The sequence below is a fragment of the Pseudochaenichthys georgianus genome, chromosome 14 (assembly GCF_902827115.2).
Source record: "Pseudochaenichthys georgianus chromosome 14, fPseGeo1.2, whole genome shotgun sequence".
Lineage (NCBI taxonomy): Eukaryota > Metazoa > Chordata > Actinopteri > Perciformes > Channichthyidae > Pseudochaenichthys > Pseudochaenichthys georgianus.
The window spans coordinates 28,873,323-28,891,866 of NC_047516.1; the positions used below are offsets into that span (position 1 = coordinate 28,873,323).

Sequence of the window (18,544 nt, forward strand, 5' to 3'; positions counted from 1 at the left end):
TTTTACTATAAGGGACTCCTCTCATATGATAAATATTGATTTCATTCATTCATAGCATACAAATATTGATTGGATTCGACTTACATTTTGTTATAGACCTTCAGAGATGCAGCTGAATGGAATCTCACACACATCTTCTCAGGTGCAGATGTCATATGGGCCACCCTATACAGCCAGCAAAGGGTAATGCGTGCATAATGAATAAGACCAGAATGGTGGCAATCGTCTTGGTTACCTTATTTTCCATTTTAAATGTGACCTTAACGCAACAACACATTTTCCAGACCCATATTGTCTAAACCACTAATTAAAGGTAGAATGAAAATGACAAAACACCCAACAAATGAAATGTTAGTTTCCTTTTATTGATAACAGCAAGCCGAGTAAGATTCTTTTACATTATTGCCGAGGAATGAAATGGCGTAGGAAACATATTGAGATACACTCTGGTACATTACTGCCCATTGCCTTTACATTGACACAAACATTTCACAGACCAGCCAATGACTCTGTGTTGACGTGGACATTTCTACTTTTCCTCAATAATTATGAAGAAAAACATCCATTTAAAGTCAAGTTGTGAATTTATCCATTTTCAAATATGATTTAAAAAGCACTAAGTTCATTCCAACAATCATTATGAAAACATTGTTACAAACTTAACCAAGATGCATTCATGCGTTTTAAAATTGATCAATAGAAAAGTTCAAAATCTGATCGACCGATGGCTTTCCATCATCTTTCCAAAGCCTGGAAATGATCTCTAGTTTTATTGTGCCCTTTTATATAAAGGCTTTACACCTGCTCATCACTGGCTTTTCAAATATGTAACAAAAAAGAAATGGAGAACAGATATGAATTAAGGTAAGTAAGCTTAAGATGCTACAAAGAACCAGAACAACTACATGTAATAGAATGATCAATCCATTTGCACCAAGTCTTTAAAAATGAACACCCTAATAAATATAGCGAACATTATGTGGAATGCATAAATTATATCTAAGAGGAATCTTTGGAAAATGTGATGCAGAAGCAGCAACTAAATGTTTCCCAAATAGCCTTGCTGGTGACGTGATTCCTGTAGGAGGCTTTTGCATTTGAGACTCCTCCGGTGATACTATAGAAACCTGGAATTATGGGAGTGGACGTTGCGAAGGACTACAGGTCCCATCAAAACAGTTTGACCATGCTCTCTCTGGACTTGCCTACTCCGGCCCACTTCACTGAAATGAGAAAGGAAAAAAAGGCAAGACGTGACTGGCCGGTTTGGCAAAGCGAGGAACAGTTCTGCTGCCGTCTATCCATTAGTGGAAAGAGCATATTTACAAACCTGGCACTTGCAGGAAGTCCTCGATGAAGCGGATGTATTTCTGTGCGTTTAGTGGCAGCTCCTCGAAGCTCCGGGCGTCCTCCGTGCTGCAGCCCCAGCCGGGCAGCGTCTCGTAGTCCACGCACACCCGCGTCAACACGTCCATGTTCGCTAAAGAAGCACAACCATGACAATCATTTTTGATCTACTGTTACGGATTTAAACAGGCCGTAATACGCTTTCTGGGGTTTCCCCTTTCCTGTAGTGTTACATCGGTTTGTGTGCATGTAAATGGTCTGCAAAGACTAAAATCCCAAAGTTCCCTCCAGAAGGAGTTTGTCTCTGACAACAGTCACTTTAAGTTACACTGTCGCAGTTCCAGCCGTTGGTACGCGGTGGAACGGATTACTTTTTTCTTAGTTGAAGCAAGGCGATCATTTTGAAATCAATAACATATTTTTCTATCAATACACAGAGTCGTGTTGTTGGTTTATTTAGAACAGGGGTGCCCAACTAGTCGATCGCGATCGACCGGGAGATTCCCAGTCGATCACGAGATGCGTCTAAAAATAGAACAACAATATTCTGTTTTATCGTTAATGTCCTATAACATAATATTCCTGTGCCAGAATAATGCACTTGAATGCATCAAAGCTTTGTGATTGGCCGGCGTGACCCCATATGTCGAGGCGTGGCTGGTGGGCAGTGCACTATTTCGCTGACGTTGTCCGTGTCAACGGGAGTGACACACAAGACTGCAATTATGGCAGAAGCAAAAAAGCCCAAAATATATAATTTTCACTCCGAGTGGGAGGATGATTATTTTTGTATCTATTCCAATTCAAAGTCCATCTGTCTCACCTGCAATGCGAGCGTGGCTTTATCGAAGAAGGGTAATTTAGGAGCGGCATTTCAAAACAGTGCACAAACGCTACGAGACGGAATTCCCTCCTAATTCTGCCCTACGCTCCCAAAAGGGGAGGGGCCTGGAAGGACAGCTAAATGCACAGCAGTACATTTTCACCTGGCCCAACAACAAGAGCAAGGCTGCGACCATAGCATCTTATCGTGTCAGTCACGTTCTTGCGAAACACATGACGTCTTTCAAAGACGGCGAAGTTGTGAAAGAAGCTTTCCTGGAGGCTGCGACGCGCTTTTGGGGGACAGTAAAAATAACGGAAGCATTTCAACAGGTTTTTGATACAATAAAAACTCAAGTTAGATACCGTTATTAATCAGCTGTAAGTTTTAGTTTGTTTGAACATATTCAATAATTATTGTACAAAATGATATAAGAATGCAAACTTAAATTGATTATAGTCTATTATCAATTCAGGTTAAGAAACTAGTGTTGCTTGCATCCTATTTTAAAAAGGCATTTCTTTTTATACTCGACTAAAATGCAACAAAAAAGGGTTTGATTCTATTAATTTTGTCTTTTTTATTGCACGTTGGCAGCAGATTCCTGAGTAGCTTCAGATCTGAGTTGTCTTATTAGTAAGCCTCATTTATACTTTTGTAGCAACACTATTTTTATATAATGGCAAAGAAAGGGTTCAGAGTCTTTTCTTTTTCCCTGTGTCATATGTGGCAGCACTGTTCAATGTTTCTTGAAAACATTACCCACTGTAGTGACGTGTGAATAAACTCCAACTCTGTATCAACAACACTGGTGTGTAACTTCAGTTAAATACTTGTATGTGTGTCGATTAGAAAGAGGTAAGATAAAGGATCTGCAGTATTTTATGAAGTATTGATCGTACAAAGGTCAGTTTTATACAAGTAGAAGTGTGTATGTACCTGGCAGTAGGCTGTCAGTAATGGCTACGCCTCTCTATTTGGACTGGTAGATCTCGGCAGACTGGCCACTTTAAAAGTAGCTCTCGGTTCAAAAAAGGTTGGGCACCCCTGATGTAGAAGGTAGCCGTGTTATAAGCTTCGCGTCAGGATCCTCATCATTTCTGTGTTCTTTTTTCATTAATGAGCGCATCACATCGTCTACTATAAATTCTCCATTGCTGTATTTGCCTCAGTTCTCCGTCTTTACACACAGCAGGCATTCGGCCTTGGGTCCCCTAGAGCAGTGGTTCCCAACCTTTTTTCCCAAGAGCCCCCCCAAATGACTCCTGTTGGAAGTTGCGCCCCCCCGTGTGTGTGTGGGTACACAACAACAACAGCGGTAATTAAAGTTTAAAAGTCTCAAAAATGCTACAACTACTGTCACAAACTGGATGAATGTGACGTATGTTGTTAAAGGAGGATGAAAGCGTAATTAAGGAGCACTATTGGAGTGACTTTGATGGTTATTGGACTCAGGATTAATTCATTTGGATTCCCGCTGTATGAAGAAATTAAAGGACGGCGCGGAAGTGGAAACAATTCACAAAGGGATTAAACTGTTTAAAACACATGCTCAAAGTAAGCCGGATTTTGCCGATGTGTTTATGTGGATTCAAAAGTCGTAAATAATCTACAAAATGGAGGAGACCGATCTGATCGGAGCAACTGTGACAAATAATCCAACTGAAACCGGCATGGACAATGACTATGTTTTAAAAATGCGCTTATCCAGACAAGCCTGGTTTGGACACTTTACGGGCAGAAGAAACATTTCTATAGAAAGAATTATACATTTCTGTCTTTTTATGCCTTTAATAGCTATACACCAAGGACTTCTATCACAGTATGCAAGAAAGATTAGATTTAATCTAATATGGTGTGAGGCTTCTTAGTGCATGTGATACTGTTCAAAGAAAGGCACTCCGGATCAGGATAGGAGCTACTTCATCAAACATCCAGCACCATAAAGGTGATGAACATACGAGGGAATGAGTGAGGCAGAGGCGCTTTTATCATTCTCCTGTTCATTAGCTTAACAATTCAATGTGCTCCATTTGGCTGTGCAAGCAGAGGGAAGATAAATGCATCCTTATCTGCTGCAAAATGGATTTCTAAAGCCCAAGATGACGCATTTCCAGCAAGTAAAAGCTGACCGCTGTAAAATAAAACATTAAGGATCATAAAAGCTATTCACCTTTACCCAAGTCTACGCCTCTGAAAATGATAATTCCTCAGAGTATATAAGAATCCTGTCTCTGCCGTTAAAACGTTTGTAGATGAATGTACTCTTAATTGTGAATAATTTCCATTACAGATAGGAACATCGAGATCCACTATTTTAAAGATTGTAACATAACAGGATCATTTAGCTTCTTTTATTTATGTAAAAATAAAAATCATTTGTTCCAGATTCTCAAATGTGCAAAGTGTTGCTGCTTTAAATTGTTTTTAAAAGGTGCTGTATCACATCAAAAAATAACATATATAAAAGGATATATATTTATTTTATTTGACTTTGGATAAATAAGAATGCTTAATAAAATGTTATACGTTACGATATGGATTTATTTTCGGCTGTGAGCTACATTTGAAGATGTAATGATGTGTTTCAGTATCCTGTCAAATACATTTCAAACAATTGTCATGTCATTTAAACAATTGATTGAAAAACTTGTATTGAATAGATACCATAATTAGATTTAGATCTATATATTAATTTAAATAATGAGTTGCTGCCCTGCTCTCCATGAAACTCCTACTTCAAGTTAATAAACGAATGCTTGTTGTCGACTGCTGACTCCACGACTGTTTTTCTGGTCAATGTAACATCTAAATGGGAGGGACCTACCGGGGAAACTTAGCAGAGGTTTTCCGTCAACCTTATAGGCCACGCCCACCTGAATCTCTGGCAGCGTGTCCAGAATGTCCAGCTTCGTCAGGGCAATGCTGTGAGAAAGAAGTCTGTGTTAAATTGATGACTGTAGATGGTCAGTGTGCAGCATGGAGCTTACCAGTAACCTCAGTAAATAAGCTGTGGGACAATTTAACATCGGGATAGCTCCTTACGCGGAGAAGCCGTTGACCATGTGGGCGTATCTGACCAGAATCAGGTCCAGCCAACCACAGCGCCTCTTCCTGCCCGTGGTCACGCCGAACTCTCTCCCTCTGGACTGTAACAGATCTCCGGTCTCCTGAAGGACAACAAACACACCGTCAACTGTGAACGACAACTAGTTATGAATAACTATATTTACTTTAGAGGTCCTGTTCATGCTTCCTGTTTTGACAGGTTCATTTTTGTAGGGACAGTCAGCTGGACTGGCCGGTTTCCAGTTTACATCCTGCTTCAATTTCACACACTCACATGAGGAAGCTGCCCAGTGTCTAGTTAAAGAGCTGGCAGACTTCCCAGCAATCTTATAGATTTGAACTAACCAATGTCTGACCACCAGCTGAAGCTAACCATTACAGCTTGAAAACTGAAGATGCCACTGAGGCCCGTTTGGCTTATGGGGTCAATCAGAAAGGCTGTGACTTTGCAGCTACGGTAGCTCTGTGTGTTGTGGCCGTGTCTGTATTTTGAACGTTTTATGTTGAAAGCATTTTTCAATTGACAGAAACTACAAAGTGACTATTGTGTTTTCAAAGTTATTATCATACTCGAGCAGATATGACACTCTCAAAATCAGAACACAAAAAACCGACCGCAGGCTGCCATTTTACTTTAGTATTCATCGTTTGTGATAATGTAAGGTTTATGTGCGAGTAATAACTGCAATGTATTTGACATTGCTTGCCATCTCTGCAGCACTTTCATATTTTTACACCCCAGTGGGTTCTAGTTCAGTAATATATTGTTATGAATCCATCTTTTGATTTCTTAATAACTACCTTTAAAAAATATTTGGTTTATTTTGAAATAATTTCAGATAAAGTGAATGCTGTCTGCGACTCTATACCTGAATGTTTGTCTAAATATACCTTTCACACAGTGTGCGGAATACGGGGGGTCCGGGGGAGCTCGACCCCCCTGATTAACACCTGAGCCCCCCTGAAAGCCTCAACAGCAACATTTGAGGGGGGTCTCAAATTATAATATGTATTTGTCACTTGCAAAGGTCACTAAAATGTGTTTAAGCTTCCTATGTCCAGTATTCATAATTCAAAAACATTTATTCACAAATATCTTCTATTTAAAAGCATTTCCTCGCATAGAATCCAAAACAGACGGCTCTTTAACGGTCACGTATTCGTTCATTCATATGAACTTCAGAATATAGAATGATTTGAAGGCACCCCTGAAGACGCCAGACCGGTTGAGAAACGCTGCTATAGACTACTGATAGTCTTGGCTTGCATCCATGACATATTGTATAGGCCTACTGCATATTGAGGAATCTATCTCCGACCGGTATATTACGCAATAAACGGGAGATGGGGACCCCCCCGATTATTGACGGGTATTTGGCACACTGCTTTCACCCCAATCTAAACATGCTTAGCTGACAGTGTGATCATTTGATATCACACATTGTCTTAAACCCAGTACGTTGGCTATTCAAATCTGCCTGAGAAGCCTGTGATGAATTGAATGCTTTAATCTCAACATCGACCACTTCTCAGCTTCTATCATTAGCGAGATATTTTTCATCAACACAATCGAAAATCTGTCTCCAGATGTGTCTGTACTAGGGATGGGAACGATTAATCGAATATTCGAAATGATTCAGGTATTCGAATAATTATTCATGTATTCGAATATGAGTCATGAATTTTTTTTTTTTTTTTTTATTAATTTTTTTTTTTGGGAGGGATGCCTAAGTTGATTACATATTATCAAATTGAATAATTCAATGTATACGACAGTGCCATAGCTAAATGTGTGAGGTGACGTCTAAAGGTGTGTTTTGCTCCGCTCACCGGTCCCTCACAGGGGCAGAGCTGCAGGTGCTGATCTCTCTCTCTCGTGTCCGGTTATACTTCACTCGCGTTTATGTCCAAATCCATCAGATCTAGCTAGTTCTAGCCAATGACATGGCTGCTGCCCCTCCCTACACGCAGATCACGCAGACTCAAACCTCATCTTAGGCCCAAATGTGGCGCAAATGAGCTCCGCAGCCATTGTGAGGTTCCGGCGCTAACAGTTCACGAGCGTGCTCCTCCGCCCCGTCAACACTCGCGACACATGAGTGGCCAGCCTAAACAACAATAAGCGCTGCTTGGCAACCGTGTGTGGCGGCAAAGTACATAGACATTTTGACAGGAAAGATTTAGTTTTGCCGGTATTCAACATATTTTACCAGTCATAGTCCAGTAATTATTTACACTCTAAGACGAGTCCTACACAACAGACATGGCGTCAAAAAGGAGTAATGTGTGGAAATATTTCAACCAGGTTAGTGAGTGCGGTGTAGAGGTCAAACTATGCGAAATTAAACTTATATATACATGCTATACCGCAACCTGCATTCCAGCTGAGAGGGTCTTCTCTACAGCTGGCCTGATTGTGAATCGCCTCCACGCCTTCAAACTGTGATCACCAGTTCAATACATTTGACAAATTCGACGTGGCTTCTACACTTATTTGAACATGTATGTATTTAAAAAAAAATATTGAAAAAATATTGGGTAAAAAAAAAAATCCCGAAAAAAAATCCTGAAAAATTTTTAGCCAATTTTTTTTTTTATAGGATGTGTACATTTCGGTTAACCGGTTAACCGTTTTTTGGGGGGTCGAATATTCGAATATACATTTGCTTTCAAATTCCCATCCCTAGTCTGTACTCACGTTAAGCTGTTCTGTTGGGAAGGCACCGACGCCCACCCGGGTGGTGTAGGCTTTGACCACACCGTACACCCGGCCCACGTATGATGGAGGCACGCCGAGGCCGGTGCACACCCCTCCCACGGTACAGTTGGAAGAGGTCACGAAAGGATACGTCCCTGAACAGAGAAACATCGGTTAAACTCAGGAAGAAAAAAAACATCTATATTATTAATTCCACAAATCCCGTGTTGCTTACCAAAGTCGATATCCAGCAGAGCGGCGTTGGCTCCCTCCACCAGGATTTTCTTAGTGGGACCATTAAGAGCTTTGTGCATGAAGTACACGCCATCGGTCACCATAGGGCGCAGCCGCTCTGCATATTCCTGAAAGACAGACACCATCAGATGCTTAGACAACATTTGTTTTCATAGATATAGCATCTTTAGTTAGCTCCTGTATCCTAATGAGAACTCGATTCAAAAATGCATAAATTGCATGAAATCAAAATACGGCAGATTTAGCCATGCAAAGTAATCTGTATCTCCACAAATGATCCTGCAGCTATCATATTTTTTATATATATATATATATATATATCTAATTTAATCATTTATTTGGCAGGGACAATGCACAGTAATGAACACTTAAAACATTAAAATGTATCAAGTGTAACAGTGCCAGATTTAGCTTTGAGCTAATTTCAATCTGCAGTCCCTCACATAAACATTTAAGAACATTACATTTTACAAACATAGCAAAAACAAAATACATGATATGCAAAAAGTGCAAGAGAAGCATACAGGTGGGGTGGGGTTGGGATATATATTTTTTAAATCCTCTGGAGCAGAGAGAGGAGCTGTGGATTATTGTTATTGATTAAAGCATCGGTGTTTCCTAGGGTCAAAAACACAAGATTCACAACTTCAAATTAAAGCGTTTAGTATATTTAATAAAAGAGCGCATGTTCAATGTGAAAAGTGACAGTAGATATAGATTAGTTGCAATTTGGTGCTATATATATATATATATATATATATATATATATATATATATATAAAAAAATTATATATATATATTTTTATTAAACACCTTGAATTTCAGGCGGGGCACAGCGCCCCTCCAAGACAATGGTAGGGGAAACACTGGACATATAAGTGCAAGAGAGGATACAAGAGCTACATAAAGTGCAAGAGGAGATGCCCCTGTATTAAAGTGCATTTAGCGGTGATTGCCCGTCTGTTTGATTCTCAACCATTCTTTGAGTTGACCTTTGAAGCTATTGAGAATGGGACAATCCCGTGTTTCAGCTGGGAGGCTATTCCACAATGAGCTGCCTTTAATGGAGAGGACATTTTGTCCAAAAGTGGTCCGTCTGCGGTGGACCTCAGTCTCCTCTGGTTTCTGACCTAGTGCAGCGTCCAGTGTGTTTTTTGTGAATGAATTCCCCTGAGGGGGGGGGGGGGGGGTGGGGGTGGGGGCAGTCCATGTAAACATTTAAAAAAAAACATACTTTTAAAACTTTAAAACTTTGTGTTTTTCAAGGATGGTACAGTGGTGGTATGAATGTAGCTTTCTGTCAAACACCTTGATAGCTCTCTTGTACAGCTGTTCCATTTGTTTCAGGTTTGTCGCACAAGCCAACGACCAGTTTGTCAAACAGTATTCAATGTGGGATAGAATCATACAGTGGAGGTATGACTTTGCAGCATTGAGTTAAGAAAGGTCTAAGTTGTAACATTTTGTAACATTTTGCAAGTTGAATTTAACTTGCAAAATAAAATAAATAATATATATATATATATATATATATATATACACACACATATATAAATATCAACCCAATAATTATATGTTTTCATACACAAACTATAGCCATTTCCCACAGCAGACATTATAAATGATCACAGTAGTAAAAGCACTGCTGTTCGTGAGAACATTAACAATGTCTCTGTTGCCATGACAGTTAGGCAGCTTGCACAATAGCAGGACCTTGAAACTACAGCAGCTACATCCAGCCATCATGCATTGCATTATTTTACACCTGAGCCTTTTCCACTGACATGTCTAGGTGTCCACGGTGAACAAAGGGTCCATCGTCCTCATATCAAGGCCAAGTGAGTCAGAACAAAGTGTGACAGTCAGCATTTCCTGACTACACGATAACCGCACCTTCAGCTGCTGCAGCTCACTGTCCACGTCCACGTTCAGGTTCGGGTACATCGTGAGGAAATGTTTTGCCAACATGCGGAACCTGCAAAGAGACAGAAGGTAAGAGTCTGCTTATGTATGCAAAATACACATTCAAAAAATATAATCTCACAACATGACATACTGGACAGAGTAAACACATGTGCACCACAGCCAGGTGACGCCATCTGGTGGCGAGAGACACTACAAATAAAATGCATTGAAACACGAAATGTATTTTATTTACATATTTGTATTTTACTTTTGTAAATTGTTTATAAAAAATGTAATATCAGTAATGTTATCCTTGTATTGGATTATTATATTTTTTATATTATTATTTATTTAGTGTTTCTTTTTATTTATGATTATTATTGTACTCTTTTTTACTTATTATTTATTCCTATTAACTCTCAATCTTTCCATATTCATTTACAGGTCTGGAAATGGGCATTTATTCAACACTAAACTGCTGTGTCTTGTTTGAAAGATTCAATAAACAAAAACAGTGAAAAGATGTATCTGCTCTTTGTGACATTAGGCTGTCCATGGTTTAAGAGGTCTTTGTCGAACATTCAAATGTGCTAAAAATTAACTCCTAACGTCAAACTTGTATCTGTGCAGGGGCTGAAAATATTCCCTCAACACACATGACTTTATTGATTATGAATAAAAACTATAATTTAAGCAAATGATATGAAAAAGAAGCTCAACAGAAACACTCACTTGCCCTCAAAGACCTTGAAATCAGAGACGAGGTCACAGACCCTCAGACCGTTCCGAGCGGCTTTAGAGGAGTAGGCCGGTCCAATACCCTTCTTGGTGGTTCCCAAGCTGAAGATCAAAGAAACCACAACATTAATAATCATCACAAACATTATAATATACACTTCAAAGTAAAAGATATGCAGAATTACATTTTCCCTTCTTGCTGCTGCCGCTGCTGCTCCTGGATTCCATCAACAGCTTGATGGAAGTTGAACACTAGAGGCGGATATAGTGACTGTCAATAGGAGGACATTTCTAACCCGGAAATGTGAACAAATTAATGCTTACTCACCAATATGGGCACGATCAGAAATCTTTAATCTCTTCTCCCATCCTTGTAATCCTGCACTCAACACAACAGAACCCACATGACATTTTGTACCACAGCAAACACATATTAAGCAGGTGTTACAACATCCTACACATATTTTATTCAAGGTTTGGGCCATATCTATGTTTTAGAAGCAAATACCAATACCCAATGTTTTTCCTTTCATTGCATCTGATCATGTTGTACATCACTGAATGGTTCAAACTAATGGAAACATTTCATTCTAAAAACCTGCCTATTAGGGTAAGTCCATATTTATAGACACCATGAGTTTCACTGTATATTTCTAACCGGACTATAATGGCGCATTTCCACGTAGGCCTCGCCCAACTTAGTATGGTTTTGTTAGGCCCGGCTCACTTTAATGCTGCGCTTCCATTACAGTTTAGGAGCTGGGGCAGTAACTATAGTAACGCAGTGTAGGCGGAGCCGTGACCTTCAATGAGAACCACAGAAAAACAACATCAGCTGTTAGATGTTAGCACTCAGAGCTCACAGCTCTTCATATCTGTTCAGAAACTAGTAGGGGTGTAACGGTACACGTACCGAAATTATTCGGTACGGTACACGTGTGTACCGAAGTGTACCGAACGAATATAACGTTAAACGTAAAAAATTGAGAACGTGAACAACTTCTTGGAAGTAATCTCAGGTGCTGCGTCGCAGCATTCAGAGTAATTTGCTCCCATTGTGTTCAACGCGTCATAGAGCAAACAAGTCATTTCATTGGACGAGCTGGTCAGAGGGATGCGTTCAAATGTAGTCAGTGATTTGAGGAACTGTCGAAATGGCGAACGCAGATAAAGTTGAGCTCGAAAATCCTCCAGCATCATTGAAGTCTCCGGTTTGGGAACATTTTGGTTTCGCAGTTACGTACAAGGATGACGGACAAAGACAGGTGGACCGAACCAAAGCTGTTTGTCGGCATTGTTCAACTAAAATTGGTTACGCGGCTGGCAATACATCAAACTTGCACACTCTTGAAAAGGCATCACCCGAACGTGAATATCACCGGTACCAAAAGACTGAAGTGCAAACCCAACTCCCACTAGCATTTAAGCCTCCACCACTCGCAAAAACTTCAGACCGAGCTAAAGCTATTACAAACGGCAAATATCCTTATGTTGCCATGTTAGCAAAGCGCTACCTGGCTGTATCTGCTACCTCTGTCCCTAACGAGAGGGTGTTCTCCACAGCAGGAGACATTGCTAGTGCCAGCAGATCTGCCCTTTCGGCAAGCAATGTGGACAAGTACATTTTTCTTTAAAAAAACATGAACATACAATGACAAGCAAGTCCTAATGTCAAACTGGCTGCTTAGGTAGTACAGTTCAAATACAGATGATTTCAGTTCATCGAAAAGCTGCACCTTAATGTTTATTTTATTATATTTTATATTTATTTGAGTGAATATTCACAGTTTAATAATAATTAAAAACCCAAAACTAATAGTTTATGTTTTGTGAGCTACTAGTACAGTAAAGTTCAAATACAGATTATTTCAGTTAATCGAAATGCTGCACTTTAATGTTTGTTTTATTATATTTTGTATTTATTTGAGTGAATACATTATTCACAGTTTAATAATAATTTTAAAAAAATATGTTATGTTTTGTGATAATTTTCTGCTGTACCGAAAACGTACCGAACCGAACCGTGACCTAAAAACCGAGGTACGTACCGAACCGAAATGTTTGTGAACCGTTACACCCCTAGAAACTAGACAAAAGTTAAACAAGTAAAAACCCCAGACTGCCTGTGTCATGGCGAATACAGTCGCTGGTTTATTTATGTCTGTATAGGCCGTTGTTGTGAGTGTGGACGGTCGGAGCATATACTGCGTTAGCTTAGCCGATCTCCATTTAGAAAACAAATCAAGTTTTATTTATATAGCACATTTTTAAACGATTTTTGGTCGAGCCAAAGTGCTGTAGTGTACATATAATAAAAATAGCCTAGAGTAAAGACACTTTACAGCAAATACAACAACACAGTTTGTACAGAATATCAGTATGAGAAAACGACACCCTCTGTCCTTAGACCCTCACATCGTACAAGGAAAAACTTCCAGAGAAAACCCAGTTTAAAAGGGAAAAGGGAGAAACCTCAGGGAGAGCAACAGAGGAGGGATCCTTCTCCCAGGACGGACAGACGTGCAATAGATGCCGTGTGTAAATTGAAAAGATAATACATTTGCAACATAGGTAGTCCAAATGTTTGGAAATGCATTGTGTGTATAATAGGAAGACGAATCACGCATTTTAAAAGGTTTTTCGCCTGCCGTCTGTCTGCAGACTTGTCAAAGCATTAATTCATGGTTTTTACTAACCGGTATCAGTATGTTGTTACTTCGGCATCATTTTGAAACGTGTATTACAATTAAATCACGGTCAAATATGTTCATCTTGTTGTAGTTGTAGCCCCCTTGCCAGCGATTCTCTCTCTAGTTTAGCATACTCAGCCCGACTCAGCCCTGTTTGTTGGCCCCGATAGGACCACGATTTTTATTGGGCCAGAAAAAAGGTGAAAAAGTAGCTCCGACACGGCACGCTTAAACCGCGCCATGGTGGAAATGTGCCAGAAGTGACATACAAAAGAAAAACAGGAAATATACATAAAAAAAAGGTGCTAGGAGCACAATATATCTTCTCACAGGACACAGTGTAACTAGTCACAATAAGGAATAAAGGCATTTACAATAACATGGCTCAGCTTAAATCAGCTGTCCCATGAAACCATTATTTACCAGGCCCCTGATCGACTAAATGAACAGCCATCTTTCTTTCTTTTTTATTGACATGTGCCTTTCCTGCTGTGCCATGTCAAAACATGTTCTGTTGAAATGTCCTATTTACTGACAGCGACAATAGGTACACATCACTGAACTTTAGAAAACATTACCTTTGCCTTTCTGCAGGTTCTTATGAGCCTCTTCAAACAGACCTGGCAGGTGTATCACGACCCCGTTGCCTGTAACAAAAATATTATATTTCAAGATTGTTTACCAAACCACAATGGAAATAACTCAACATGCCAACTCTTGAGCAACAAGACTGCTCGTGTTTTCCTTGAGGTTTTATTTTTAACCACACAAGCCATCTTGTTACGGATCACTTTAACCCTCTGAGACCCACATAGGACATTTCCGTTTTTATATATTTTTGTGTTTTGCCTTATAAATTGTCATTTATTTGCAGTATAATCAAGTTTTACACATCCCATAAATCAGCTCAACCTCAGACAATCTGACTGCATCCACTCAAGAGTGTTCGATTCAGAAACGTGACTCTTAGGTTGCGTTCCAATAGTCCATTTAGCTTAGGAACCTTCCTAACGGAGTGAAATGACCCGGCAGTCCCTCAGTGGCAGCCATGATAAGTGCCGTTCGAATTCTCTAAATGAAAGGAAAGGAGGTTTCAAACTTCCTTTATAACCTCCTTTAGCTTAGGAACCACTGGACCTCCCTTACCGAAAGGAGAGGAGAAAATGCTGCCCCACAATGCCTTGCAGCCGCAGCATTTGCAGTCACTCAACAGTCGGCCGTTCACGGAAACAACCGATTATGACCGAGAAATGATATCATGAAAGTTACGGTGCTTATTAAGCATTCTAAACATAGGTGGTAAGTTGTCAAAGTGCTTTGTTTTGAACGTTCATCAGTATTATAATCAAAAAGAGAAATATGAACGTTAGTTTTCACTGAAATTATCAAATAAAGTCAACATCTCTCTGTCTTTACTGAGCTGTGTGGGGTTTGTTCAACTTTTAAAAGATGTTTGAATGGTGATATACACAGTGATAGATGTTAAGGACTAACGTTTATAATAAATACATTTGTATTGATTTTAAATATTTCCATAGTTCATACAATCATACGTATTGGGATCATTTGTATTAATGTGGACCGGAGGGAGAGGGTGACGAGCATATGTTTCACTTTCTTTTTTTATTTCAATTCCAACTTTGGTCCTGAAGAATATGTTTCTCTGTTGTCCACGTTCATAAAGCAAAGCAGCAGCATCAGAGCACGGTGCAGAGTCTCTCGATGAGTCCGTCGTTCTTATTAAACATCCATGTTGTAGTCCGCTGTATAGAAAACTGTGGTTTCCATAGTTTCCCCACAGCAGCAGACGCACACAATGACGTCCGCTGGCGCATCATAAACACGTGATAGTGAAAGTGCATTCGGATTCTCTAAAGTACCGCAGTCTCTTCTCCTAAGTCCTTTTGAATTCTCCTGTCCACTATCCCTTAACCCCGTGACGTTTCACTCAGAGGTCAAGGAATAGACGATAGGGTTAGAATTTAGGAGCTGATCTTTGGATTATCGGAACGCAACCTTACACTCTTAAGTCACAAACAAAGATGGTGGATGAGAATAGATCTATCAAAACGATAAGAAATGCGCCAGAATCAAGGTGAGACTACTATCCGCATCTTTTAAAACTTTACGCACATTCGCTTCACCGAAATAAGTAAACGCCTCTCAATGAAACACTTAATGGAGTTGTTTATTGCTATTGTTTCTGTAGTTTAAGAGGAAACACACGGCATGTCTCTGGCTCAAACAGCTGAGAAGTTATGACACAACGTGGTATTTGGGATGGTCTACGCCCCGTGGGTCTCAGAGTTAAGAGTTCTTCTTTGCTTCCTCTTTCCATGTTTTCATCATACTGGAAACAAATCCACTAAAAAGAGGAAATGCAAAATGAAGAGAACTGTGTTTCCTTTGTGTGTTGAATGTAGCTGTTGTGCTTCGGGCAATCATTTCAATTACCATTTGATGAGTATTTTTAGTCTCTTACGGGCAATTTGTGTTGATTTCTTCTTTATGTACCAGTCTGATAGAACAGCAAAGCAATACAAACTACATTAAAGATGGTTCTGTTGAAACTGTTTTGGAGGTGTTGATTCGACAATATGATCATTTTGGAGGCTTACGTTTGTATTGCTGTTTCTATTATGCACTCTAGCCTTATTGATATACATAGGGTGGAAATATATTAGAAACAAAATGAATGAATGAATCAACACCAATCTAGATAATTTCCAATACAAACAAATACAACAGTAGGCTTATGTAAGGTAGGATTTCTTGCAGCGTTGGCAGTAGTTGTTAGCTATACACAACAACACTTCATATTTACATTACAGCTGATAAGGCTGTCTGCGGAGGCGCTTCTGATTTCTGCCCTTATCTCGGTCATATACTTTAGGGTCCTTCTCTCCGTGTGAAATTATAATCCTTAAAGATACAACACAAGGATGGTCTCATACCAATGAAGGAGGTGGCACTCTTGTTGAGCACTCCGCTGGGCAGCAGGTGGAAGTCGTACTCCACAGAGTCCACCACCACCGTGTGACCTGCATTGTTGCCTCCCTGCAAACAGAACAAAACATTCACAGAAACATCGAGGACAGTTGAAGCTTCATGGTCTTTTTAAACACTTCAGCCTGTGTTTTATTCGAGAACAGGGTCACAATTAGAGGTGGGAGAAGAACTCCTGTGAAAAAGTACTCAAAGCAAATTGGCCATTTTCCAAATGATATATATGATATGTTTTGATTATAATCATTGATGGGTTATATTATATATAATATACATTAGTTACACAAGGGTTATTAAAGCTGGTGAAGATGCAGCTAATTTGAATTACTTTGGATGCTGCAGGGTAGAATGTGAATATTACTCCAGGTGCAACTAAAGTCTGATTTAATCAAATCATTAATGAAAATCTGCAAAGGTATGTACTACAGGTATGCATGAATATAGTGGATATATGAATATAGTGGAGTAAAACCTCACTATTTACATCTGAATTTTCTTGGGGTAGAAAATACAAAGTAGCAAACACTGAAGTAAAGTGAACAATTACATCAAAATTGTACTTAAGAACAGTGCTTGAGTAAATGTACTTTGTTACTTTACACCACTGGACTGCATGTACAGAGTGTCCCCAAAATAATGCTCATGCCGCTGGCTTGACTGCAAAGAGGTAGAGGAACAGCCGGGTCGGTCAAACTGTTACATGACGTAGCATTCACTGAGTAAGGTTATCAGTATTTGGAGGTCATGTGCTGGATTCAGTTAACATTTTATCAGCACGGAAAATGAATAACATCCGAGCAGTTCTCACTAGCATACATTTACATTTCTACATCCGGGAGGTCAGGCAAGGTTGTCGGAGCCCAAGCCCCCAGGAAGTGCGCCGGAAAGCGAAGCATATGTTCGTAGTGGCCAAACGATTGTTTCCTCATTGACTCACATTGGGAAAGAGACGTCTGTAAATCTGCGGATATTTTTATTTGAACTAAATCAACCACCCAGAACGAACACGTATATGGCCTTTATCTGAATCATTATGGTCTAAAAGTTGTAAAATATGCTGAAAACTGAATCCAGAGTTATTTTCCCTCATTAATCTGACTGAGCCGAGAGTGGGAGGTCGGAGGCGGGGCTTGAGGAAAATTCAAGTGCGCATGCTCTATGAGCCCACATACGGGTACTTTAGCGTAATGTTGGCCTCATACGCCAGTGAGCAATTCTCATAGGAATGAACGGGGTCCCGCCTCCGAAGCTGTAGCCAGATACATCCATGTCGGAACCCCGTCATTAATATTGAGCTAACGGTGGCTAAACGGTTGCTACCAAACTCCCGTGTTCCTGTAAGCGGACGTTTTTACTAACACCACAGTTGTCTGGAGAAGCCAGTTTCAAGCATATTATGAAGTTTAAAAGACAGTGTAGTGGGGTACCTGGCACCTGCATACAATATCCGCATCCATGGCGAGCAAGTCCACAACTTTCCCCTTGCCCTCGTCTCCCCACTGCGCTCCGAGCACCACGGTCACTTTGTTGAGAGGCTCCTTCGGGACGCGGAGAGAGGTTTCCTGCGCGACGCTTTCCCGGGGCCGCTTCACGACCGGCTCCCCGTTCAGGGGGACGGGCTCTCTCCCGTTAACGAGGTTAGCCATGGAGCTGTTGTCGGATGCCATGCTGCTTCTGCCCTCCTGCTACAAACCGGAATATCGTTTTACCGCGTTTCTCTGCGTCACGGGAAGTGCTGGTCGGCGGTGTCACCGCTAGATGGCACTGTTTTGCTTGTATGTCTTCCGACTTTCAAAACCCATATTTTGTATTTATTTATTTATCTATCTATTTATTTATAATTCTTATTTCCTACTTTATTGAACACTTTTTAAAATACATCAGAACAAGATTCAGTGTTCATTCAATGAATTCAAACGGAGGGCATTATGAGGAGGTCAATCAGTAATTCAAGTGTGTAGAAATTGGTAAGATTGTTGGGCTTTTAAAAAAGGTTTGCATCATTTAATTCAT

At 40.0% G+C, this 18,544-nt stretch overlaps 1 protein-coding gene across 1 annotated transcript; it reads right to left on the reverse strand.

Moving 5' to 3' along the window:
* Positions 1-344: 344 nt before the first annotated feature.
* adssl (adenylosuccinate synthase, like) lies at positions 345-18,244 on the reverse strand. Its single transcript, XM_034099350.2, has 13 exons — positions 17,959-18,244; positions 16,480-16,582; positions 14,104-14,172; positions 11,164-11,214; positions 11,021-11,087; positions 10,830-10,937; positions 10,086-10,167; positions 8,173-8,299; positions 7,938-8,092; positions 5,216-5,340; positions 4,998-5,095; positions 1,331-1,480; positions 345-1,223 (listed from the first exon to the last, which is right to left on the reverse strand). The coding sequence occupies exons 1-13, from the start codon at positions 18,196-18,198 to the stop codon at positions 1,171-1,173; spliced, it is 1,428 nt and encodes a 475-aa protein (XP_033955241.1). The 5' UTR covers positions 18,199-18,244; the 3' UTR covers positions 345-1,170.
* Between the last annotated feature and the right edge of the window lie 300 nt (positions 18,245-18,544).

Excerpts from the sequence above, each read along its gene's own strand:
- adssl (XM_034099350.2), bottom strand. The coding sequence starts at position 18,198 with ATGGCATCCGACAACAGCTCCATGGCTAACCTCGTTAACGGGAGAGAG. Across the intron at positions 10,168-10,829 it reads TTCAAGGTCTTTGAGGGCAA|GTTCCGCATGTTGGCAAAAC; the intron begins GTGAGTGTTTCT and ends GTCTCTTTGCAG. Across the intron at positions 8,300-10,085 it reads GTGAGCTGCAGCAGCTGAAG|GAATATGCAGAGCGGCTGCG; the intron begins GTGCGGTTATCG and ends TCTGTCTTTCAG.